Raw genomic sequence first — 27207 nt, 5'->3', positions numbered from 1 at the left:
AACAGATAACATTAACTACCTAGATCACGTTAGCATGCTAGCTAGCTACACTGACGGCTGTCAATACCCTACTAGAATAGAATAGAATAAAACGTTATTGTCCATCCAGGATGGACATTTTTCTTTGGCATCACCTTCCATTAAAAGGATCACATACACATACATTCTCACATCATACACATTTAAACCAGTCATGTTGCATACACTACTTGTTATTTATCCACTCCATGTGGAAATCACCACAAAGTGTCCACCCCCAATTAGTGGAAATGTATTAGCAGCCTGCATCATTCTTCAGAGGTGGAACCTAAACTAACATTTCTGCTCTAGGACAGCGATTACATTGAAAAAGGGGCGGCATTGCCATCTGGTGGGGGCCTTTCAAATATTTTCTTCCAGCTACCCTGTTAATGAATTTGTACATAATAGGTTACATTTTGACAAAACACCTTGTGTCTTTTCGCTACTCTGATTCGGAATCTCTTGATCATAATTTTTTTTCATGCAGCCATACTATATAACTATGGTTTGAAATTCATGAATGGTCATGTAACACCCCCCGTTTACTGCAGAATAGAAATATGACCTGAATATTGATCTGTGACTAACACACAATCCTCTGACTTTGTGTAATATCCTAAACCAGGTTAACAAGTCCCCACCATATAATTAGCATACATGTTGTAGTTCACTATGTTGGAAAATGCACTCTTAATGGTTAGAATTAACAACACACTCTTATACCAGCGGGCCTTCATAGAAGGACTCAAAGTTTAATGACAGACAAAAATGAACAGGATATGGCCACTGGCAATAAAAGGGATTCACTCAACCAGTAATCAACATGGTATAATACAGTAAATGGCATGAACATCTGTTTAAATGAACATCCTTGTCAATGTTGGAAAACACATTTAACCAGGTATACTATGGTTGAGAAATATCACCTTAGCTACTGATACTAATAAGAAATAGTACATTATACAATCATAATGAGAAATACACAATATAAAAGAACCCAAACAAAAGTACCTGTACCAACATCGTGGGTATACCCCTTTAATGTTGCAGGCCTGACTGACGCTTGGGTGCAGTGAGGTAGGTTGTACTAGCCTACCACTTCAGGCTGAACGCAACCCAACAAAAATAAGATAAACACTGACCTTGTGCCACAAAGCACACTGTTCCTCATTCACGATGTGACCACAGAGCTTTCAAACCCAGAGGCGCAACATCACAATACTTCCGGGAATGGGTCGCGAAGCAGACTCGACAGACCATACCAGGGTTTGGAAAGTCAATGGGAGAAGTGAAAAATGTGTCCTTAGTTGTTAATTTTTGCGAAATCTAAAGGCAAAACCTAGATTCGAGCCAATGTCTTAAGTAGTTGAAATTGTCATTACTACAACCTACTGAAAGTCATAAACTGACACGTTTTCATTTTTGTCAAAAACAATTTTATATCGAAGGAGTGCCTTTGATTTGATGGCCTAGACATGCAGTTCGGTGCGACATGACCGTTAGAACCAATGATGTGTTTCTGCGCATGAGCTGTGGTAACTATCATCGCTATGAAATTGCCTACAAGTGTGATCGGGATTTCTATTGGAGAAGCAGTTTCTGCCTGTCTTCATACTGTACTACACTGCTCAAAAAAATAAAGGGAACACTAAAATAACACATCCTTGTCACGCCCTGGCTCTGGGGACTCTTAAATGTTGAGCCAGGGTGTGTAGTTTCTATGTTAAGTTTTTCTATGTTTAGGTTCTAGATCGTTTAGATCTATGTTGGCCAGGGTGGTTCCCAATCAGAGGCAGCTGTAGCTCGTTGTCTCTGATTGGGGACCATACTTAGGCAGCCTTTTGGCACCAGTCTGTGTGGGAACTTGTTCCGTGTGAGGTATGTTATTTTGTCTACCTTGGACTTACACGTATCGTTTGTTTGTTGTTTTGTCGTGTGTTCAGTACTAAATAAATATGTACGCTTATCACGCTGTGCCTTGGTTCCACGAATCCTTAAACGAGCGTGACAGAAGATCCCACCAAAATAGGACCAAGCAGCGTGTCCAGGAGCAGACAGCCTGGACCTGGGAGGAGATCCTGGACGGGAAGGGATCCTGGACTTGGGAGGAGATTCAGGCCGGAATGGATCGCCATCCTTGGGAGGAGACTGTGGAGGCGCGCTATAGAGAAGAGCAGCGGCAACGCAGAGGGTGCCGGCCGAGGAGGAAGCCCGAGAGACAGCCCCAATATTTTTTTTTGGGGGGGGCTAAAAGGGTGGTTGGCGGAGCCCAGTGTTAGAGCAGAGCCAACTCCCCGTACTCATGCTAAGAAGCGTGTGACTGGGCAGGCTCCGTGTTATGCGGAGCCACGTACTGTGCCGCGAGTGTTCCGGCACATTCCTGTACGTCTGAGCCTGATTCCTGCACGTTTGAGCAGACACATGCACATTTGTGGCCTGCTGGAGGTCATTTTGCAGGGCTCTGGCAGTGCTCCTCCTGCTCCTCCTTGCACAAAGGCGGAGGTAGCAGTCCTGCTGCTGTGTTGTTGCCCTCCTACGACCTCCTCCACGTCTCCTGATGTACTGGCCTGTCTCCTGGTAGCGCCTCCATGCTTTGGACACTACACTGAAAGACACAGCAAACCTTCTTGCCACAGCTCGCATTGATGTGCCATCCTGGATGAGCTGCACTACCTGAGCCACTTGTGTGGGTTGTAGACTCCGTCTTATGCTACCACTAGAGTGAAAGCACCGCCAGCATTCAAAAGTGACCAAAACATCAGCCAGGAAGCATAGGAACTGAGAAGTGGTCTGTGGTCACCACATGCAAAACCAGTCCTTTATTGGGGGTGTCTTGCTAATTGCCTATAATTTCCACCTGTTGTCTATTCCATTTGCACAACAGCATGTGACATTTATTGTCAATCAGTGTTGCTTCCTAAGTGGACAGTTTGATTTCACAGAAGTGTGATTGACTTGGAGTTACATTGTGTTGTTTAAGTGTTCCCTTAATTTTTTTGAGCAGTGTATTTTTTGTTACGTTTCTTCTGATCAGAGGAACCCACCGGCTTGCGGGCCGTGGGCGCTATCTGATCTCCAAGGGAAAAAGCGACCAAAGATTATCAGAGGGATTTTCAGGCTGAGAAGTGAGGCGATCTAATGATTTATTTTCTTACTTCAAAATAAAACAGAAGATTCTTGATGTGGATTTTTACATTGATGTGAATTTTTACATTGGTGCATCTCTGTTGCTAGGCAAGAGCTTAATTGGTTCCTCTCACTGGGTTGATGTGTGTGTGAAATAGGAATGTTTGTGAAGTAGGAATGTCTTCAGTTTTCTTATCTTATCAGTGACTAAAACCAGACTGGTGCCCTTTGGCTTTTCTTAGGCATATCCCTGGAACGAGCCAGGGTTGAACAGAGTTCAGGCTAAACCCTTTGTCTCTCCTTGGGCGTCTTCTTGATTAATTACAGCATGGGGTGGGGCAGAGTGGTTAGGCTTGGGTATGTTTGAGAGATTGATTCTGGACCTGCCATGTCCACAATCAATCTCCAGGTCAAGCCAGGGTTGAACAGAGTTCAAACTGAACATGATTATTTTTACATGACAGGGCTGTTATATTTGCATGACAAGGCTTGGTTGGTCACATCACCATTGTTTCCAAACTGAATACATAGAAGGAGGAGAAGTCAGATTTCCCATTATCATAAACTAAGGAAGTGGGCGGAGCGGTCGAGGTGGAAACTGGAAACAGTGGTGGGGGAACCAAAGAGGGAGAGGTTAAACTAAAACGTATGTAAAATGACAATATAAACTGAGAGCTGGGAGGTGGAAAATGAGATGCTCTGCAGACCACCTTGATTTGTCTAATTGTAATAAAGTCTATCTTAATTCTACAAAAACTCTGGAAATACTTTGGTTCTTTGATCAGTATAAGGACGAATTTTCCACAAAATTCTCGATTAGATGTAGCCTAACGTTAGCTGGACTAGCTAGGTAAGTTAGCTAGCTAGCTAATGTTACTGTCCTGTATTGAACTCTGAAAGCCATCAGCTAAATCATCTAGCTATCTTTTTTGGTAAACACACTGTCAGTCAATTCCGCCTATGCCAAAGTAGTCACAGCTAGACTGGTAGCCGAGTAAACATGTTTGTTCGTTCTATCTTTGACTGACATTAGCTAACGTAAGCTAGCTAATATTAGCAAATAACAGTATCTCAATCTGGTAGCCATCTATTCCACCCTTGTTTGGAAAACACTCCATTACAAAAAATAGAATTGTAGATATAGCTAACTCATGCTCTGTTTGTGTGTTGGTAGCAATGATGAATATGTATACATCATCTATGGTTGCTTAGTTGGTTCTCAGCCAGTCTCAGCTGGCTAGCAATCTTGTTGCCAACTTAGTGACGCTAGTTAGATAACAGCAAATGGACAATATTGAAATGTCCATGTTAGGTGTGCTAAGCTAGCCAGTCTATTAGTGATCAATACAATTAGTGGGGTGGTTAAATTGTGTATGTTGTAGATGGTACCAACATGCGCTTCCAACCTCTAGTTCTGCACAAGGTAAAAGTAAGTTGGCAAAGATATTTACAAGATGACGGCGAAGAGAGCTCAATTTACATTAAACATGGCATAAACATGAATTGGGTTCAACGCAAATAGTCCGGGTGGCCATTTGATTAACTGTTCAGCAGTCTTATGGCTTGGGGCAAGAAGCTGTTAAGGAGCCTTTTGGACCTAGCCTTGGCGCTCCAGTACTGCTTGCCGTGCAGTAACAGAGAGAACAGTCTATGACTTGGTTGACTGAAGTCTTTGACAATTTTTTGGGCCTTCCTCTGACACCGCCTAGTATATACAGTGCCTTGAAAAAGTATTCATCCCTCTTGGCATTTTTCCTATTTTGTTACATTACAACCTGTAATTTAAAGGGATTTTTATTTGGATTTAATGTAATGGACATACACAAAATAGTCCAAATTGGTGAAGTGAAATAAAAAAAATAACTCTGCAACACCACTAAGCAAGGGGCACCACCAAGCAAGTGGCACCATGAAGACCAAGGATCTCTCCAAACAGGTCAGGGACAACGTTGTGGAGAAGTACAGATCAGGGTTGGGTTATAAAAAATATCAGAAACTTTGAACTTCCCAAGGAGCACCATTAAATCCATTATTAAAAAATGGAAAGAATATGGCACCACAACAAACCTGCCAAGAGAGGGCCGCCCACCAAAACTCACAGACCAGGCAAAGAGGGCATTAATCAGAGAGGCAACAAAGAGACCAAAGATAACCCTGAAGGAGCTGCAAAGCGCCACAGCAGAGATTGGAATATATGTCCATAGGACCACTTTAAGCCATACACCTCACAGAGCTGGGCTTTACGGAAGAGTGGCCAGAAAAAAGCCATTGCTTAAAGAAAAAAATAAGCAAACACGTTTGGTGTTCGCCAAAAGGCATGTGGGAGACTCCCAGACATATGGAAGAAGGTACTCTGGTCAGATGAGACTAAAATGTAGCTTTTTGGCCATCAAGGAAAATGGTATGTCTGGTGCAAACCCAACACCTCTGATCACCCCGAGAACACCATCCCCACAGTGAAGCATGGTGGTTGCAGCATCATGCTGTGGGGATGTTTTTCATCGGCAAGGACTGGGAAACTGGTCAGAATTGAAGGAGTGTTGGATGGCGCCAAATACAGGGAAATTCTTGTTTCAGTCTTCCAGAGATTTGAGACTGGGACGGAGGTTCACCTTCCAGCAGGACAATGACCCTAAGCATACTGCTAAAGCAACACTTGAGTGGTTTAAATGTCTTGGAATGGCCTAGTCAAAGCCCAGACCTCAATCCAATTGAGAATCTGTGGTATGTCTTAAAGATTGCTGTACACCAGCGGAACCCATCCAACTTGAAGGAGCTGGAGCAGTTTTGCCTTGAAGAATGGGCAAATATCCCAGTGGCTAGATGTGCCAAGCTTATAGAGACATACCCCAAGAGACTTGCAGCTGTAATTGCTGCAAAAAGTGGCTCTACAAAGTATTGACTTTGGGGGGGTGAATAGTTATGCATGCTCAAGTTTTCTTTTTTTTGGGTCTTATTTCTTGTTTGTTTCACATAAAAAAATATCTTGCATCTTCAAAGTGGTAGGCATGTTGGGTAAATCAAATTATACAAACCCTAAAAAAAAATCAATTTTAATTCCAGGTTGTAAGGCAACAAAATAGGAAAAATGCCAAGGGGGGTGAATACTTTCGCAAGCCACTGTAGGTCCTGGATGGCAGGAAGCTGGTCCCCAGTGATGTACTGGGCCATACGCACTACCCTCTGTAGCGCCTTACGGTCGGATACCGAGCAGTTGCCATACCGGGCGGTGATGCAATCGGTCAGGATACTCTCGATGGGTGCAGTATAACTTTTTGAGGATCTGGGGACCCATCCAAAACTCCTGAGGGGGAAAAGGCATTGTTGTGCCCTCTTCACGACTTTCTTGATGTGTTTGGAACATGATCGTTTGTTGGTGATGTGGACACCAATGAACTCGAAACTCTCGACTCGCTCCACTACAGCCCCGTCGATGTGAATGGGGGCGTGTTTGGCCCTCCTTTTCCTATAGTCCACGATCATCTCCTTTGTCTTGTTCACGTTGAGGGAGAGGTTGTTGTCCTGGCACCACACTGCCAGGTCTCTGACCTCCTCCTCATAGGCTGTCTCATCGTTGTCACAATTATGTGTGAAATAGATCTCACTGTCCTAGAAATGCGTCGGACCTGATGAAAACAAGGCCAGATTCCCCAAGGGTGAGATTCCCCTTTAAAGTGGCAGTAGGGGTTGGAAGAAGATGTTAAATGTACACGGAGAGCTAACATCAATGATGTGCATGTCAATCTTGCCAGGCTCAAAGTAGAGGAGCAATTGACTGCATCACTACTTGTCTTTATGAGAGTTATTGACATGTTGAAAGCACTGAGCTGTCAAACAACTAGCACACAGCTCAGACACCCATGCATACTCCACAAGACATGCCACCAGGTCTCTTCACAGTCCAAAACGGACTCTGGAAAATGCAAAGAGCCATGACTACATGGAAAGTGGCAGTGGCAGTGATAAAGCCTCTCTTGAAAAAGCCAAACCTTGACCCGGAAAATATAAAAAACTATCGGCCTATATCGAATCTTCCATTCCTCTCAAAAATTTTAGAAAAAGCTGTTGCGCAGCAACTCACTGCCTTTCTGAAGACAAACAATGTATACGAAATGCTTCAGTCTGGTTTTAGACCCCATCATAGCACTGAGACTGCACTTGTGAAGGTGGTAAATGACCTTTTAATGGCGTCAGACCGAGGCTCTGCATCTGTCCTCGTGCTACTAGACCTTAGTGCTGCCTTTGACACCATCGATCACCACATTCTTTTGGAGAGACTGGAAACCCAAATTGGTCTACACGGACAAGTTCTGGCCTGGTTTAGATCCTACCTGTCGGAAAGATATCAGTTTGTCTCTGTGAATGGTCTGTCCTCCGACAAATCAACTGTACATTTCGGTGTTCCTCAAGGTTCCGTTTTAGGACCACTATTGTTTTCACTATATATTTTACCTCTTGGGGATGTTATTCGAAAACATAATGTTAACTTTCACTGCTATGCGGATGACACACAGCTGTACATTTCAATGAAGCATGGTGAAGCCCCAAAATTGCCCTCGCTAGAAGCCTGTGTTTCAGACATAAGGAAGTGGATGGCTGAAAACTTTTTACTTTTAAACTCGGACAAAACAGAGATGCTTGTTCTAGGTCCCAAGAAACAAAGAGATCTTCTGTTAAATCTGACAATTCATCTTGATGGTTGTAAAGTCGTCTCAAATAAAACTGTGAAGGACCTAGGCGTTACTCTTGACCCTGATCTCTCTTTTGACGAACATATCAAGACTGTTTCAAGGACAGCTTTTTTCCATCTACGTAACATTGCAAAAATCAGAAATTTTCTGTCCAAAAATGATGCAGAAAAATTAATCCATGCATTTGTTACTTCTAGGTTAGACTACTGCAATGCTCTATTTTCCGGCTACCCGGATAAAGCACTAAATAAACTTCAGTTAGTGCTAAATACGGCTGCTAGAATCCTGACTAGAACCAAGAAATTTGATCATATTACTCCAGTGCTAGCTTCCCTACACTGGCTTCCTGTTAAGGCAAGGGCTGATTTCAAGGTTTTACTGTTAACCTATAAAGCGTTACATGGGCTTGCTCCTACCTATCTTTCCGAGTTGGTCCTGCCGTACATACCAATACGTACGCTACGGTCACAAGACGCAGGCCTCCTAATTGTCCCTAGAATTTCTAAGCAAACAGCGGGAGGCAGGGCTTTCTCCTATAGATCTCCATTTTTATGGAACAGTCTGCCTACCCATGTGAGAGACGCAGACTCGGTCTCAACCTTTAAGTCTTTACTGAAGACTTATCTCTTCAGTAGGTCATATGATTGAGTGTAGTCTGGCCCAGGAGTGTGAAGGTGAACGGAAAGGCTGGAGCAACGAACAGCCCTTGCTGTCTCTGCCAGGCCGGTTCCCCTCTCCACTGGGGTTCTCTGCCTCTAACCCTGTTGCAGGGGCTGAGTCACTGGCTTGCTGGTGCTCTTTCATGCCGTCCCTGGGAGGGGTGCGTCACTTGAGTGGGTTGAGTTACTGACGTGATCTTCCTGTCTGGGTTGGCGCCCCCCCCTTGGTTTGTGCTGTGGTGGAGACCTCTGTGGGCTATACTCGGCCTTGTCTCAGGATTGTAAGTTGGTGGTTGGGGATATCCCTCTAGTGGTGCGGGGGCTGTGCTTTGGCGGAGTGGGTGGGGTTATATCCTTCCTGTTTGGCCCTGTCCGGGGGTTTCTTCGGATGGGGCCACAGTGTCTCCGGACCGCTCCTGTCTCAGCCTCCAGTATTTATGCTGCAGTAGTTTATGTGTCGGGGGGCTGGGGTTAGTTGGTTATACCTGGAGTACTTCTCCTGTCTTATCCAGTGTCCTGTGTGAATTTAAGTATGCTCTCTCTAATTCTCTCGTTCTCTCTTTCTCTCTGAGAACCTGAGCCCTAGGACCATACGTCAGGACTACCGGGCATGATGACACCTTGCTGTCCCCAGTCCGCCTGGCCTTGCTGCTATTCCAGTTTCAACTGTTCTGCCTGCGGCTACGAAACCCCTACCTGTCCCAGACCTGCTGTTTTCAACTCTAAATGATCGGCTATGAAAAGCCAACTGAGAGACCTGAGCCCTAGGACCATACGTCGGGACTACCGGCCGTGGTGACTCCTTGCTGTCCCCAGTCCGCCTGGCCTTGCTGCTATTCCAGTTTAAACTGTTCTGCCTGCGGTTATGGAACCCCTACCTGTCCCAGACCTGCTGTTTTAAACTCTAATGATCGGCTATGAAAAGCCAACTGAGATTTATTCCTGATTATTATTTGACCATGCTTGTCACTTATGAACATTTTTGAACATCTTGGCATGGTTCTGTTATAATCTCCACCCGGCACAGCCAGAAGAGGACTGGCCACCCCTCATAGCCTGGTTCCTCTCTAGGTTTCTTCCTAGGTTTTGCCTTTCTAGGGAGTTTTTCCTAGCCACCGTGCTTCTACACCTGCATTACTAGCTGTTTGGGGTTTTAGGCTGGGTTTCTGTACAGCACTTCGAGATATTAGCTGATGTAAGAAGGGCTATATAAAATAAAATTGATTGATTGATTGATTGACTACATGGAACTCATGGAACTCGTGCAAGCAGTAAAATCAGATTTTAAAAGCATATGGAACAATGCAGATTGTGAGGAGACAAACACACAGAGGCACACACGCATGAATACGCACACACACACACACACACACACCAGCACACGCACTATACACACACGTATGTATGGTGGTATTATAAATGTTGTATTTTACATTTTGTTTTTGCCTTAATTTGTTTGGAACCAAGAAAGAGTAGATGCTGCGCAGCAGCTAATGGGGATCCTTAATAAATACACATACAAAGGTATTATAACTAGCTGTGCTTATACTGTATAATTGAGCTTGCCTGGTAAGGAGTGAATCCTTACCACCGCTACACCTGGCTATCAGCGGAGCCTTGTCTGGCAGCGAAACAGTTCATTCAACCTCATTTACTGCCTTTTAAAAAAACATAGCTGGTATGGCTGACTTGCCTAATCAAATGTGGTTTCTACTGTCAATTGAGATGTACTAACTATGGCATAAGGGAACGATGAGCGGCAATCCGTAATTTAATGACCGAGCTAGGATGGACGTAGTCAATATAACTATTTGTTCATCACTTTTAAAATGTACAGCGACCGAATTCAGAACATGGGCCATTCTTACAGTATTCTCCCTGTACACCAAGTTTATGCAGCAGCATACAATACATTTTTAGACTCACTTTGTTGTGCTGTGCACACTTGAACAAGAAGGTGGCACAGCGGTCCATCTTGTGGGCTCTAGAAAGAGGCCCGAAATCCCGACATGGAATTCCGAGTAGGATGACCATCCAATATTATTTTCCATATTTTCCCAGTCGGAGCAGAAGTCTGAGATTTCCCAGTTCCGAGTTTCCAGTTGTTTTGAAACCGGCAGAAGTCATGCTGGATTGACAGCATGGCCAATATATTACTCCCTTTTTCGTGATATCCAATTGGTAGTTACGATCTTGTCTCATCACTGCAAGTACCCTATGGACTCAGCAAAGGTTGAAAGAAGAGCCAAACTGCTTCTTGACACACTGCTCGCTTAATCCGGAAGCCAGCCGCACCAATGTGTCGGAGGAAACACTGTCGAACTGAAGACCGAAGTCAGCTTGCAGGCGCCCGGCCCGCCACAAGGAGTCGCTAGAACACGATGAGACAAGGACATCCTGGCCGGCCAAACCCTCCCCTAACCCGGACGACGCTGGGCCTATTGTGCACCGCCTCATGGGTTTCCCGGTCACAGACGGCTGTGACACAGCCTGGGATTGAAACCGGGGCTGCAGTGGCGCCTTAGAACTCATTGTTGAATTTGCGATTTCCAACTTGTTGTGTAATGTTTATGTCCAATGGCCGATGAGCACCGATACTTTTTATCTATAATTTCTCTTCATATGACAAGGATTGAAAAGGATTTGCCAGTAGATTGCTGATTTGATGCATGATGATGACTGCTTGTCTAGCTAGCTAATATTTTGAAAGTGTGATGTTGACATGATCATTCCAATCAAAGCTATGTGTCATGCCCTGGCTCTGGGGACTCTTAAATGTTGAGCCAGGGTGTGTAGTTTCTATGTTAAGTTTTTCTATGTTTAGGTTCTAGATCGTTTAGATCTATGTTGGCCAGGGTGGTTCCCAATCAGAGGCAGCTGTAGCTCGTTGTCTCTGATTGGGGACAATACTTAGGCAGCCTGTTTGGCACCAGTCTGTGTGGGATCTTGTTCCGTGTGAGGTATGTTATTTTGTCTACCTTGGACTTCACGTTTCGTTTGTTGTTTTGTCGTTTGTTCAGTACTTAAATAAACATGTACGCTTATCACGCTACGCCTTGGTCCGTCTCGTCCGTAAACGATCGTGACAGAAGATCCCACCAATCCTGGATCAAGCAGTGTGATGAGGAGAGAGGATGGACCTGGGAGGAGATGAGCGAGAGTCTGGCAAGAGGGATGGAGTCCATGATCACGGGGAAGAGACAAGCCCCGAAAAAATTTAGGGGGGGGCTCACGCCGTGGACGACGAGGCAGCAAGAGGCCGCGATAGAGCGGTTCAGCCGTTTAGCAGAGGAGGCCGCCAGATTAAGGGGGTCATTGGTGCAGAGGGAGCAGAAGGAAGGTGTAGAGGCACGGCGAGAGGAGCTGGTTAGGCAGCAGAAGGAGCGGGGGTTAATGAAGGAACCCAGTCCCGCTCCTCGCACCAATCAAGTGGTGCGTGTCGCCAGTCCGGTCCGGCCCGTTCCTGATTCCCGCACTAAGCCAGTGGTGGGTGTTCCCAGCCCAGTCCGGCCCGTTCCTGCTCCCCGCACCAAGCCAGTGGTGCGCGTCGTCAGCCCAGTCCGGCCCGTTCCTGCTCCCCGCACCAGGCCAGTGGTGCGTGTTCCCAGTCCGGCCCGGCCCCAGCTGCTCCACTCCAGAGCCAGAGCAATCCACTCCACCGGGGTCCAGTCCAGCTCCGGTCAGCAGCTCCACTCCGGAGCCAGAGCAGTCCGATCCACCGTCGTCGGGTCAAGTTCCGGTCAGCGGTTCCAGTCCAGACCCAGACGTCAGCCCCTCTCCAGGTTCGGGGTCTCCCACACCAGGGTCCAGACAGGGCTTGGTACTTCGTGGGAGGAAGGAGAGGGGAAGCAGCGCGCCGAGGTCCAGACCAGACCAGGGGCGCAACAGGGAGGTGGAGAGAGAGTGGTGGTCAAGCCCGGAGCCGGATCCGCCTCCGAGACGGAATGCCCACCCGGCCCCTACCCTGTTATGTTTATGTGGTGCGGTCGGAGTCCGCACCTTTGGGGGGGGGGGGGGTACTGTCACGCCCTGGCTCTGGGGACTCTTAAATGTTGAGCCAGGGTGTGTAGTTTCTATGTTAAGTTTTTCTATGTTTAGGTTCTAGATCGTTTAGATCTATGTTGGCCAGGGTGGTTCCCAATCAGAGGCAGCTGTAGCTCGTTGTCTCTGATTGGGGACCATACTTAGGCAGCCTGTTTGGCACCAGTCTGTGTGGGATCTTGTTCCGTGTGAGGTATGTTATTTTGTCTACCTTGGACTTCACGTTTCGTTTGTTGTTTTGTCGTGTGTTCAGTACTTAAATAAACATGTACGCTTATCACGCTGCGCCTTGGTCCGTCTCGTCCGTAAACGATCGTGACACTATGGTAGATATAACGTGATTTGACGTCATTTTATCTGTGGCCAATGACCTTGAGCCTTCATGGATGGGCACTTCTAATGTATGTTTATGGCAGCACCCAAGGGGCTTGTATTTTCTAGCTCTACCCATAGATTTTGCGGTGACGTAGTGTTCCCATGAGTGACAGAACACTGAGCTAATCCCAGAGCAACTAGAGAACATTACCAACCCCTACGCTCCGTATTTTCCACTGGCTGCCCCACCACCACAGAAGCACTGAGCTAGGCTGAAACACCTGCATTTTGGAGCTGCCTTACTCAAGAAAGCAAAAAGGAGACCATGTTTGTATGCAGCTTTATTAACTCAAATTATTTATATATATATATATATATATATTTATGACATTGTTTGCAAACTGATATGTGACACATATTAGTGCCAAAATAACATGCCCTAGGACCATGACTCCTTGCTGTCCCCAGTCCACCTGGTTGTACTGCTGCTGCTCCAGTTTCCACTCTTCTGCCTGCGGCTATGGAACCCTGACCTGTTCACCGGACGTGCTACCTTGTCCCAGACCTGCTGTTTTCAACTCCCTCTCTCTAAAGCACCTGCTATTTCAACCTCTAAATGCCCGGCTCTGAAAAGCCAAGTGACATTTACTCCTGATGTACTGACCTGTTGCAACCTCTACAACCACTGTGATTATGATTTGACCCTGCTGGTCATCTATGAACGTTTGAACATCTTGGAGAAAAATCTGGCCTTAAATAATCTCCACCCGGCACAGCCATCAGATGGCCACCCCATCAGAGCCTGGTTCCTCTCTAGGTTTCTTCCTAGGTTTCTGCCTTTCTAGAGTTTTTTTTCCTAGCCACTGTGCTTGCTGTTTGGGGTTTTAGGCTGGGTTTCTGTATAGCACTTTGTGACATCTGCTGATGTAAAAGGGCTTTATAAATAACATTTGATTGATTGATTGAATTTGATATATATATATATATTTAGCTAAACAGGTGGGGCTCAAAACATAACGTGTTGCCACTGGTTATGAAGGTTATGAATGAAACTGCAACATTTACGAAGGGGACATGAATGGTTTCATAAAGGTGTTATGAATGCGTTATGTATACCCCTTCCAATAAAGTGTAACCAGTTTAAGTATCTCAAGTAAGGAAAATGTAATGTTAAGTACAGGAAACAGAACAGGAGATTATTGAGGGAAATACAAAGTTGAGATAATCAAAAGGAAACTAGAGTGGTTCTTACCGACAGCAGAGGAAGTACCAGTTCTCTGAAGAAAGGCTGCAGTACCACTGTGAAGTTGGGGTGGGTATCATATCGGCCTGAGTCCACTAGCTCCCTCATCCCACGCTGAAACAGATAGACAGATAAGAGACAGACAGACAGACAGATGCAGAAAACTTGATTCATAAAAAGAAATGAATCACCACAGACATTATTTCCATACTACCAGCTAATGCATCTACCCATATCTACCCAGAACCATACAAATACAGCCAAAGTGAGAGGTATGTGTAGTACCTGATAGGCTCTGTTGAGGTCTGTGAGCTTTTGGAGTTCAATCGAGCCCTCCGTAGGTTTCATCACACAACGACACAATATGCTAGAATAAACAGACCCATTGAGAAATATGAAAACAAAAGGAAATGGGAGATTTGATTGATTCCTTTACATATTGACTTTTTGACATGATAAATACCTTAGATATACAATACCTCATTACAAAGGTGGTTAGTTTTCTCACATAACTTTTACTTACTATGTATTTATGGTAATGAAGGCCCCACTCACTTTACAAACCAGCTAGGGCAGCCCAGACTCTTGTCCTGGTGCAGGCTCCGTAGGGGAATAATGTACATCAGCTCTACTAGATTCACCAGGACACGGGGGACCTAAACACGTACAGAACACATTGTACACCATTCGTAGGCATGCACTGTTTAATGGTCAAGTACAGGTACAGTAATTATAAATGTAACAGCTGGATAATGGTGTAAGACACAATGCTGAAATAAAACAATCTACCAAATATTGACTGATTTATAGCACATAAACATTGTATAATTACGTCCAGATAATTAATGGAATTCAGCCTCTTCACAATTTACTATAGCTTTCACCATAGCCCTTTTCTCAGGTGAGTTCTGTGGCTCTGGCCTCGCAATTAGCTTCGAGACACGGCAGAGGCCGGATCATTCCAGCTATTGTGATAGGGAGTTCGATGGTGAGGCATATATCTGTACCTGGGGCAAAGACTTTGTGTTTTCCTGGGGCAAAAGTTCTGGATATCATCAGGTTGGTTCCAGAGGCTGTGCATCAGTCACCGGGGGCTGATACTGTCATGGTTCATGTGGGGTCGAATGACATTATGAAGGGTAGCTCAGAACAGCTGAAGATGGATTTTAAAGAACTGATTGGGTCACTACTTGATACCAACAAACGCCCCATAATATCTGGCCCTCTGCTCTCCCTAAATCGTGGCATTGACCCAGGCCCAGCTCATTTAATCCTACCATTGTGTCGCTGAGTTGTCATAATGCTTCAGCAAATGTACATTATTCCAGGGGATTTGGAAGACACAATGTAAGTAACTTACTGCCCTGAATGCCTCTGCTGATCCTACAGCTATTGTATGCAGTAATCATATGCCTATGAACCAGAGTTATACTGTTAGCACTGTGGTGATGTGCCCTCGCAGGAAGTCCACTGTGTGCAGCTCACACTAACATAAATAACCTGGGGATGTCTACCTCTGTTAAGCTTCCCAGTAAAGCAAGAAAAACAATCAAGCATCCCTGAAACGTGCTAAGAATAGCCCATGTTAACATATGTAGCTTAAGAAACAAGGTTCATGAAATCAATAATTTGCTAGTAACAGATGACATTTATATTCTGACAATCTCTGAAACTCACTTAGATAATACCTTTGATGATACAGTGGTAGCAATACATGGTTATAATATCTACAGAAATATAGAAATGCAAAAGGTGGATGTGTGGCTGTTTATATTCAGAACCACATTCCTGTAAAGCTTAGAGAGATTCTCATTTTAAATACTGTTTAAGTAATATGGCTACAGGTTCATCTGCCTCACCTAAAGCCCATTCTTGTGGGAAGCTGCTATAGACCACGAAGTGCTAACAGTCAGTATCTGGATAACATGTGTGAAATGCTTGATAATGTATGTGATATGAGAGGTATGTTTTCTGGGTGATTTAAATATTTACTGGCTTTCATCAGGCTGCCCACTCAAGAGAAAGCTTCAAACTGTAACTAGTGCCTGCAACTTGGAAAAAAAATGTGTTTGACCAGATACAATGCTATTTTACAGTAAACAAATTGACAACAGACTTTCAGCATGCTTACAGGGAAGGACATTCAACAAGCACAGCACTTACACAAATGACTGATGATTGGCTGAGAGAAATTGATAAAAAGATTGTGGGGGCTGTTTTGTTAGACTTTAGTGCGGCTTTTGACATTATCGATCATAGTCTGTTGCTGGAAAAACGGATGTGTTATGGCTTTACACCCCCTGCTATATTGTGGATAAAGAGTTACCTGTCTAACAGAACACAGAGGGTGTTCTTTAATGGAAGCCTCTCCAACAAAATCCAGGTAGAATCAGGAATTCCCCAGGGCAGCTGTCTAGGCCCCTTACTTTTTTCAATCTTTATTAACAACATGCCACTGGCTTTGAGTAAAGCCAGTGTGTCTATATATGCGGATGACTCAACACTATACACGTCAGCTACCACAGCGAGTGAAATGACTGCAACACTTAATAAAAAGCTGCAGTTCGTTTCATAATGGGTGGCAAGGAATAAATTAGTCCTAAATATTTCAAAAACTAAAAGCATTGTATTTGGGACAAATTATTCATTAAACCAACTAAATATTGCAATGAATAATGTGTAGATTGAGCAAGTTGAGGTGACTAAACTTCTTGGAGTAACCCTGGATTGTAAACGGTCATGGTCAAAACATATTGATACAACAGTAGCTAGGATGGGGAAAAGTCTGTCCATAATAAAGCGTTGCTCTGCATTCTTAACAGCACTATCAACAAGGCAGGTCCTACAGGCCCTAGTTTTGTCGCACCTGGACTACTGTTCAGTCGTGTGGTCAGGTGCCACAACGAGGGACTTAGGAAAATTGAAATTGGCTCAGAACAGGGCAGCACGGCTGGCCCTTGGATGTGCACAGAGAGCTAACATTAATATTATGCATATCAATCTCTCCTGGCTCAAAGTGGAGGAGAGATTGACTTCATCACTACTTGTATTTGTGAGAGGTATTGACCTGTTGAATGCACCGAGCTTGGATACCCATGCATACCCCACAAGACATGCCACCAGAGGTCTCTTCACAGTCCCCAAGTCCAGAACAGACTATGGGAGGTGCACAGTACTACATAGAGCCATGACTACATGGAACTGTATTCCACATCAAGTAACTCAAATTAGATTTTTAAAAAACAGATACAAATACACCTTAAGGAACAGCGGGGACTGTGAAGCAACACAAACATAGTGAATGTATTGTAATGTTTTTACAAATGTATAACTGCCTTAATTTTGCTGGACCCAAGGAAGAGTAATGGGGATCCATAATAAATACAAATACAAATACAATACTATTCACCATTAGACAGACACTGTTTAAGAAAAGGATACCTATCTGTTTCTTAGTCTAAACACCCTGCTCTAGAATTTACCAAAGCAACATGTGCTGTACATTGTGTACAAACCAGGTATTTATACAAAAATAAAATTATTTATTGTTGGAAACGGCCTCCATTATGGGTGAGCTACTTTGTAAAAATGTCAAATGAATTAAATAGTGCATTTTTTAACTACACAAAAATATGAACACCCACTAGTGCAAAGTTCACTTTCTCCTCTTTCTTGACATATAAATATTATCTTAAATCCCTGTCCAAGCATTAGCATTGTGTCACGGTTTCGGCCGAGGCTGCCTCTCCTCCTTGTTCGGGCAGGCTTCGGCGCTCGTCGTCTCCGGAATTCTAGCTGCCACCGATAGATGTTTCATGTTCGTTTGCTTTTGTCTGTTTGTGTCACACCTGTTTCTGTTTTACGTAATTAGTGTCCTATAAGTTTCTCGTTGTGTTTGTCATGTGTTGTGTATGATTGTTTTTCGTCAGTGTTGTGTTTTGCTCGGTTGAGCATATTTTCTCCACTGCGCTGGAGCACAGTTGCACTTGTTCGTGCACCATTTCGTTTGTCGCACCTGTTTGTGCGCATTTGCCTTTTCGCCTTGTGCGTAGTTTAGCTGTTGGGCTTAGTTGTCCTGTTGCCTGTGTTGGGCCAGAAATACAGCATTTGGAACCTACCGTCGGCGTCCTGCATTTGATTTCCTACACTACACCTACACACGCCCTGACAGAATCATACACCAGTCATGGAATCACCAGGAGCCGAAGCAGTCCAGACGAGACTGGAAGCCCAGGTTCGGGACCAGCAAGAGCAACTCCTGCAGATGGGGAACGCCCTGCAGGAGGTGATTACCACACTCCGAGGCTGGGGTTCGCCTCCACCACCGCCCGCCCTGCCAGCACCATCGGCCAGCCCGCCCATTCCAGCGCTGGAACCTCGAGGAGTCCGACTATCTCTCCCGAGGGCTTACGACGGGACAGCGGCTGGGTGTCAGGGATTCCTGCTCCAGGTAGAGCTATACCTGGCCACCGTGCACCCGGCACCTTCAGGGCATGAGAGCGTGTCCGCCCTGATCTCCTGCCTGGCCGGAAAAGCGTTGGAGTGGGCCAACGCGGAGTGGAGGAAGATCGACGCCACGACCATCACGTACACCGAGTTCTCCCGCCGCTTCAGGGCGGTGTTTGACCATCCCCCGGAGGGGAAAGCGGCGGGGGAGCGTCTGGTCTTCCTCCGACAGGGGAGGAGAAGTGCCCAGGAATTCGCGCTCGAATTCCGTACTCTGGCGGCAGATGCAGGGTGGAATGATCGGGCCCTCATCGATCTATACCGATGCAGCCTACGTGAGGACGTCCGTCGGGAGCTGGCGTGCAGGGACACCAGCCTCACTTTCGACCAGCTGGTGGATATGTCCATCAGGCTGGATACCCTGCTGGCTACCCGCGGACGTCTTGCGGAGGGTCCGTCCATTCCACCCTCCAGCGCCTCCGAGCCTTGTCCCATGGAGCTCGGGGGCGCTGGCGCTAGAGAGAGGAGGAGTCGGCAGGCTAGGGGGTCCATCCACTGCACCAACTGTGGTCGGGGAGGACACACCGCGGCTAGGTGCTGGGGATGGCCTCCTAGGGGAGATGACGACAGGCTCCGCACTGGGGATTCCTTCCAGGTGAGTAGGCGCCCCACTCACCCAGAGCTCTCTGTTGCCCATTTTTGTATGCCTGTATGTTTTCCACAGGTAGCACCTCATGCCCAGCATAAGGCGCTGGTAGATTCAGGCGCAGCTGGGAATTTTATTGATAAAAAGTTTTGTTTAGCGTTAGGGATTCCCCTCATTCCTGTTGATGTTCCTTTTCCCGTTCACGCCCTAGATAGTCGTCCGTTGGGTACGGGCTTGATCAGGGAGGTCACGGCGCCACTTAGGATGTGTGCGCAGGGGGATCATCAGGAGATGATTCAGCTGTTCCTGATTGACTCTCCTGCGTATCCGGTGGTGCTGGGCATGCCCTGGTTGAGTACCCATAACCCAGTGATTTCGTGGCAGGAGAGGGCTCTGATGGAGTGGTCTGCTCAGTGTGTGGGTAGATGTTTGGGCGTTTCCGTAGGGGCTACCTCGGTGGAGAGTCCAAACCAGGTGCCCGCATTGCACATTCCACCTGAGTATGGGGATTTGGCTATTGCGTTTAGTAAGGCGAGGGCGACGCGGTTGCCACCCCATAGGCAGGGGGATTGTGCGATAAACCTCCAGGCAGGAGCTGCGCTCCCACGGAGCCATGTGTATCCTCTGTCTCAGGAGGAGAAGAAAGCTATGGAGATTTACATAGACGAATCACTGAGACAAGGATACATACGGCCGTCCACTTCCCCCGCGTCCTCGAGTTTCTTTTTCGTGAAGAAAAAGGATGGTGGTTTGCGCCCATGCATCGATTACCGTGGTCTCAATCAGATTACGGTGAAGTATAGTTATCCACTCCCGCTGATTGCGACCATGACTGAGTCGTTGCATGGGGCGCGTTTCTTCACGAAACTAGATCTCAGGAGCGCGTACAACTTGGTGCGCATCAGGGAGAACGATGAATGGAAAACAGCCTTTAGTACCACCTCGGGCCATTACGAGTATCTGGTCATGCCATACGGGTTGATGAACGCTCCATCAGTTTTCCAATCATGAGATCTTCAGGGACATGCAGGGGCAGGGGGTGGTGGTGTACATTGATGACATTCTCGTGTACTCACCTACCCGTGTCGAGCATGTAGCCCTGGTGCGCAAGGTGTTGCGGAGGCTGGTGGAGCACGACCTGTATGTGAAGGCAGAGAAGTGTCTGTTTTTCCAGGAGTCGGTCTCCTTTTTGGGTTATCAGTTGTCTGCGTAAGGGGTGAGGATGGAGGTAGATCGAGTGTCGGCCGTGCGTAATTGGCAAACACCAACCACTGTGAAGGAGGTGCAGCAGTTTTTGGGGTTTGCAAATTACTACAGGAGGTTTATCCGGGGTTTTGGACAGGTGGCAGCTCCCATCACGTCTCTGTTGAAGGGGGGTCCGGTGCGTCTGCAGTGGTCGGCCGAGGCGGACAGGGCGTTTGGGAGGCTGAAGGACCTGTTTACCTCGGCCCCGGTGCTGGCGCACCCGGATCCCTCTTTGCCGTTCCAAGTAGAGGTGGACGCGTCGGAGGCCGGTTTAGGAGCCGTGCTTTCACAACGATCTGGCGCGCCACCTAAACTCCGCCCCTGTGCTTTTTACTCTAAGAAGCTCAGTCCGGCGGAGCGGAACTATGACGTAGGGGACAGGGAGCTGTTAGCCGTGGTACAGGCTCTAAAGGTGTGGAGGCACTGGCTTGAGGGGGCTCAACACCCTTTCCTCATTTTGACGGACCACCGTAACCTGGAGTACATCCGGGCGGCGAGGAGGCTGAACCCTCGCCAGGCAAGATGGAGTATGTTCTTGACCAGGTTTACGTTTAAGATCACGTACATCCCTGGGTCACAGAATGGCAAGGCAGATGCGCTGTCTCGGCGGTATGACGCGGAGGAGAGGTCCGTGGAGCCCACTCCCATACTGCCTGCGTCGTGTCTGGTGGCGCCGGTAGTGTGGGAGGTCGATGCTGAACTCGAGCGGGCGTTACGCACCGACCCTAGTCCATCACAGTGCCCGGAGGGTCGGAAGTACGTTCCGCTCGAGGTTCGGGATCGATTGATCTATTGGGCTCACACGTCACCCTCCTCTGGACATCCGGGTATCGGCCGGACAGTGCACTGTCTTAGTGCCAAGTACTGGTGGCCCACGTTGGCTAGGGATGTGAGGGTTTATGTTTCCTCCTGCTCGGTGTGCGCCCAGTGTAAGGCGCCTAGACATTTACCTAGGGGTAAGTTGCTACCCCTGCCCGTTCCACAACGGCCATGGTCCCACCTCTCAGTGGACTTTATAACAGACCTTCCCCTCTCCCAAGGGAATACCACCATCCTGGTCGTTGTGGACCGGTTCTCTAAGGCCTGTCGTTTGCTCCCCATGCCGGGTCTTCCTACGGCCCTGCAAACTGCCGAGGCACTGTTTACCCATGTGTTCCGGCACTACGGGGTGCCCGAGGACATTGTGGCTGATCGGGGTCCCCAATTCACCTCCAGGGTCTGGAGAGCGTTTATGGAGCGGTTGGGGGTCTCGGTGAGCCTCACCTCGGGCTACCACCCGGAGAGCAATGGGCAGGTGGAACGCGTAAACCAGGATGTGGGTAGGTTTCTCAGAACATACTGCCAGGACCGGCCAGAGGAGTGGTCAAGGTACATTCCCTGGGCCGAGATGGCCCAGAATTCCCTACGCCATTCCTCCACGAACCTAACCCCATTTCAATATGTGTTAGGTTACCAGCCGGTTCTGGCACCCTGGCAGCAGAGCCAGATCGAGGCTCCTGCGGTGGATGAGTGGGCGCGGCGCTCGGAGGAGACTTGGAACGCTGCACACGTCCACCTGCAGCGGGCCCTCCGACGTCAGAAGGCGAGCGCTGATCTCCACCGCAGTGAGGCACCGGTGTACGCACCTGGTGATCGAGTCTGGCTCTCTACCAGAAACCTGCCCCTCCGCCTGCCCTGTCGGAAACTGGGTCGGCGGTTTGTAGGGCCATTTAAAGTCCTGAGGAGGTTGAACGAGGTTTGTTATAGATTACAGCTTCCTGTGGAGTATAAGTGTATTAACCCCTCGTTCCATGTGTCCCTTCTCAGGCCGGTGGTAGCGGGCCCACTCCAAGAAGATGAGATCTTGGAGACTCCTCCGCCCCCGTTGGACATCGAGGGGGCACCGGCGTACTCCGTGAGATCCATCTTGGATTCGAGACGTCGGATGGGGGGTCTCCAGTATCTAGTGGAGTGGGAGGGGTACGGTCCGGAGGAGCGGTGCTGGGTGCCGAGGAGAGACGTGTTGGACCCGTCGCTCCTGACGGAGTTCCATCGGAGGCATCCGACGCGCCCTGCGCCGCGTCCCCCTGGCCGTCCCCGAGGCCGGAGTCGGCGCGCGTCTGGAGCCGCGCGTCAAGGGGGGGGTACTGTCACGGTTTCGGCCGAGGCTGCCTCTCCTCCTTGTTCGGGCAGGCTTCGGCGCTCGTCGTCTCCGGAATTCTAGCTGCCACCGATAGATGTTTCATGTTCGTTTGCTTTTGTCTGTTTGTGTCACACCTGTTTCTGTTTTACGTAATTAGTGTCCTATAAGTTTCTCGTTGTGTTTGTCATGTGTTGTGTATGATTGTTTTTCGTCAGTGTTGTGTTTTGCTCGGTTGAGCATATTTTCTCCACTGCGCTGGAGCACAGTTGCACTTGTTCGTGCACCATTTCGTTTGTCGCACCTGTTTGTGCGCATTTGCCTTTTCGCCTTGTGCGTAGTTTAGCTGTTGGGCTTAGTTGTCCTGTTGCCTGTGTTGGGCCAGAAATACAGCATTTGGAACCTACCGTCGGCGTCCTGCATTTGATTTCCTACACTACACCTACACACGCCCTGACACATTGAAATAGATGCAGATCAAAACCAGATGGTGAAGTTGTTGAGATGTTCATTTTAGAAGTTTGCGAGGTTGTAACATCAAAAGGAAAATGTATATTTTTGTGAAGATCAGGGAGTTTTGCAATGAAGAGGTCATGGACATTACATGCCCGGCACCAAAGGCACTGACTACATAGACCCAGAATAAACTATAACTAAACAACAACAACAAATAATTTCAGTTGACTAAAATGAGATGAAATTATCTCTGTGACTATAATCTGACTACTAAATGGACTGGACAAGAGCTTTTGATGAGACTGAGAGCTTTTCAGTGATGAACACAATTTAATATTAGCAGCACAGATGTGCAGCGCAGTTCTGTTCAGCAGTGGGAAAGACGCGCCACACCCAGCACACGCAGCCTAGCCTACATCAGCTAGTGAGCTGCGGAGCAAGCGATGAGTGTGGGCAGACAGGCTCCGGCACTGCCTCCGATTTAACACATCGCACAGGCGACTCTCTTGCTTCCCCTTAGCTAACCAGTCACCACCAGCCTTCTAGTTAGATACCCTTTGCCTGGATAAGAAACACAAGTTGCTTTAAGAAATTAAACAAAATATCAGCATTAAGTTTAATAGTAAAACAACAGTCTAGCTATGTTTTTCTCCCCCTTGAGTATAGAAAAGTTTTAGCATTTGTAGTCTCGCTCAACTCTCGCATTTTCCCCACTACGTTTCTTAGCCAGGTTTGGTAGCCAACGTACTAGCCAAGTCTCCCTCTTTTCTTCAGAGAAAACGGCTTGATTCTATCCATTACCGTTCAAAAGATATGACCCATAGTTCCGGCGCTACGTTTTTTTCTATCTATCCGTGCATTGGCGGGCCACATTTTACATTCATAAAGCATATTGCAGGCCATTCTAAAACTAGGCTACTTGTGGACTGGACCATTAACCATTTGTTTAGGCTACACCTTGTTCAGTCATGTTCCCTCATTAGCTAGCTAAAGCGAGTTCAGCAGGACGCAACGTGTTGGAACGGACAGATAGAAATATGCTATGTAGAACATAACATGCCTCTCTGACATGTTGAATAAGGAATAACGTCGGCTCTATTCATGGTATTTCTATCTGCCACATTTGAGAACGTTTTGTAACGGAATGTGGCCCTGGTAACATTACCAGTAGCCTATATGCAAACATTTGGTGGCACAGAAAGAAAGGAAAATGGATAGCAAACAATTGATTGACTAAATCTCTAATGCCACTATACTATAGCTGACTGGGTAAATAACTTTATTTTGAGTTAATGTGGACCCCCTGACTCAGACTTCAGCACTTGGACCAGGACTCAAGCACGGGGGCTCGGACTTCAGCCACAGGGGACTTGGGACTCGATTCAGACTCAAGGTTTAGTGACTCGACTACATCAATGTGCGAAACAGTCATTAGCTCCTGTTCAAAGTCATTAGCCCCCGTTCTACTTTTGGACATCAATGTGGCTGTGAAACGTTGATAACAATGGCAATGACACGACGAAGTGACGGAGGTGCCAATACTACTCCGCGGTCTCTCTCTCTCTCTCTCTCTCTCTCTCTCTCTCTCTCTCTCTCTCTCTCTCTCTCTCTCTCTCTCTCTCTCTCTCTCTCTCTCTCTCTCTCTCTCTCTCTCTCTCTCTCTCTCTCTCTCTCTCTCTCTCTCTCTCTCTCTCTCTCGTGTGTCTGTTTGTATGAAATATCTATGTAGGCTGAATTAGGAATTTACATGGCCAGATAATTGTTATATGTTTGTCATATTTCTGCTGTTGGGATGTTATTCAGAAGAAGATGTTGGTAAGATAAGGCTTTGAGAAAGTATTCACACCCCTTGAATATTGAATAAATGTGTTATGACAGTTATAAATGAAACTACAATGCTCATAAGTGTTATGACTGGTTTCATGAAGGTGTTATGTATTCCCCTTTAATATAAAGTGTTACCATTACCCTGTAACAAGCTAATAGGCTAAGAACATAGTATTCACACCCCTTTACTTTTTCCATATTTTGTTGTGTTACAGCCTGAATTTAAAATTGATTAAATTGAGAGTGTGTGTCACACACAATAGCCCATAATGTCGAAGTGAAATTATGTTTTTAGAAATTTTTACAAATTCATAAAAAATTAAAAGCTGAAATGTCTTCAGTCGTTAAGTATTGTATTCAACCCCTTTGTTATGGCAAGCCTAAATAAGTTCAGGAGTAAAAACGTGCTTAACAAGTCACATAACAAGTTGTATGGACTCGCACTGTGTGCAATAATAGTGTTTAACATAATTGTTTTATGACTACCCAAATGTCTGTACCACACACATACAATTATCTCTAAGGTCTCTCAGTCAAGTAGTACAATTCATGCATAGATTCAACCACAAAGACCAGGGAGGTTTTCCAAATGTTAAAAAAATCTAAAATCGACCACTTATATCTGAAATTTGTACCTAAGTGATAACAATATTTCGTTGGATAATTTAGTAATTTTATGGTAACACATCACACTTGACTCATCAAAAAGTGTCAAAAAGTGTTCCAACGAGTGACACATCATTGTTTAAGCTCTAAACGTTGAAACACCCATAATATTACAGAAATTGGACCACAGAATGAATGCGAGCAGAAAAAGCATTGAAATCTTAGTGTACCTCTTTGTGTAGGATATCCAGAGCTTGACGGATGCGAGCCACCACATTATTTGCTGAGAAATAAACCTGTGGATAAGGTATAGAAATAGTCTTAAGAAATTTCACAACAGCAGTTTGTACAATTGAGAACCTCTGGGAATGACTATGCAACTAGAAACTGAACAGCACAACCTATTGCAGTAATATGTTCTCTTCTGACTGTTTTGAGAAATCATATGAAACGGTTCCAAATTATATAAGACAACTTAATGCTTAATATACTGCATTTCACACTGTTGATTATATTCTAAATTCTTGCAAATTTTTGGTCACTATAGTGCCTGGTGGGATTAAACGTTGTAGACTAATAATGTCAACAGTACAGATGCTTACAGTGTCACCACAGTGGTCACATAGGTCATTACCCCCAATGAACATGGTGATCAATTTCCAGTCATTCAGGAAATCAATGCTCTGTGAAGGCAGAAATGAGATACACCAAAGCTTAGCTGTTAAATTCACAACAAGGAAATGGTTGTATAATCTGTGGGTCTCTCTCTCTCTCTCTCTCTCTCTCTCTCTCTCTCTCTCTCTCTCTCTCTCTCTCTCTCTCTCTCTGTGCATTTGACTTACAGAGTCGTTCTTCATTTTGTCCACTAAAATGTGGACCTGAGTGGTCATGTCACTGAAACAGACAAAACATTTGTTTATAATAGGCAGGAGACTATGGGAGAATCTCACTTGATTTTGCTCAACTCCTGTGTCCTTTCTCCTCCATCCACGTGGATGAAAATGCGCTTGTATGAAATGACTCTTCATCTCCACTCCCGTGTCATCAGGCAAATGACGTTTACAGGGTTGGAATCCCAAAATAAATATGTAAGGTGATAAAAACTAATTTAGCTAGTTGTGGAAGACATTTTATAGATAAAATGATAAGTAGCATATTATTTTTAAATGTCTTCATGCTTTTTTCCTTTGCGTGAACAACAGCTGAGTCAAAGGGGGTGTGGCAGGTATTAAAACACTTCCGCGCTTGCCACCATGAGGATACTCTTGTGCTTCCTCTGCCAAAGTAGGTAATCGAGGAGGGGACTAATCGTTCACCTACTAACCACTTATCGGTTTCTGGGTCACGGAGGAGAGAAGACAGAGGAGTCGAAAAGAGGACAGACTTTCCCAAATGAGAATCTCCCTATGCACACTTGCATGGTCCAAAAGTGAGGGTGGTCTCTGCAATATCATCTACAATGAATGCTCTTCACGAAGGTGCAAGAAGTGAATTTGCAAATGTGGTCTGGCTGAAGTATGGATTTTGTAATACCTTGGTCTGTCAAAATAATATGGCGAAGTTTGTGTGTGAGATATTTGCAGCCAAATATATTGGCACCCTTGCACATTTCTTGAATAATTCCCTATATAATTTCAAATGGTCTCCATTGGATTTTTTACATTGCAGAATCAATTTTCTTTGGGGAAATGTACGTTTACAATTTTTACGTAGAAAATAAAAACAAATGGCATTGACAAAATGATTGGCACCCTGGAGCTAATACT

The 27207-nt window shown here is 46.1% G+C and overlaps 1 protein-coding gene across 1 annotated transcript in view; it reads right to left on the bottom strand.

Annotated features, from left to right (window-relative positions):
* Nucleotides 1-27207, bottom strand: part of LOC311145668 (phospholipase B1, membrane-associated-like) — a gene marked incomplete at both ends in the record, with an annotated part of 147455 nt that overhangs the window by 102945 nt on the left and 17303 nt on the right. Inside the window, 6 exons of the mRNA XM_084181931.1 lie at nucleotides 14106-14210; nucleotides 14382-14463; nucleotides 14652-14752; nucleotides 25672-25737; nucleotides 26044-26124; nucleotides 26284-26335. Of these exons, the coding sequence (XP_084038057.1) occupies nucleotides 14106-14210; nucleotides 14382-14463; nucleotides 14652-14752; nucleotides 25672-25737; nucleotides 26044-26124; nucleotides 26284-26335 (487 nt within the window). The remainder of the gene's footprint in view (nucleotides 1-14105; nucleotides 14211-14381; nucleotides 14464-14651; nucleotides 14753-25671; nucleotides 25738-26043; nucleotides 26125-26283; nucleotides 26336-27207) is intronic.

The sequence above is a fragment of the Coregonus lavaretus genome (genome assembly GCF_964263955.1).
Source record: "Coregonus lavaretus genome assembly, chromosome: 18".
NCBI classification, from domain to species: domain Eukaryota; kingdom Metazoa; phylum Chordata; class Actinopteri; order Salmoniformes; family Salmonidae; genus Coregonus; species Coregonus lavaretus.
The sequence above is the reverse complement of the archived record's forward strand: the minus strand, read 5'-3'. Positions and strand labels throughout refer to the sequence as shown.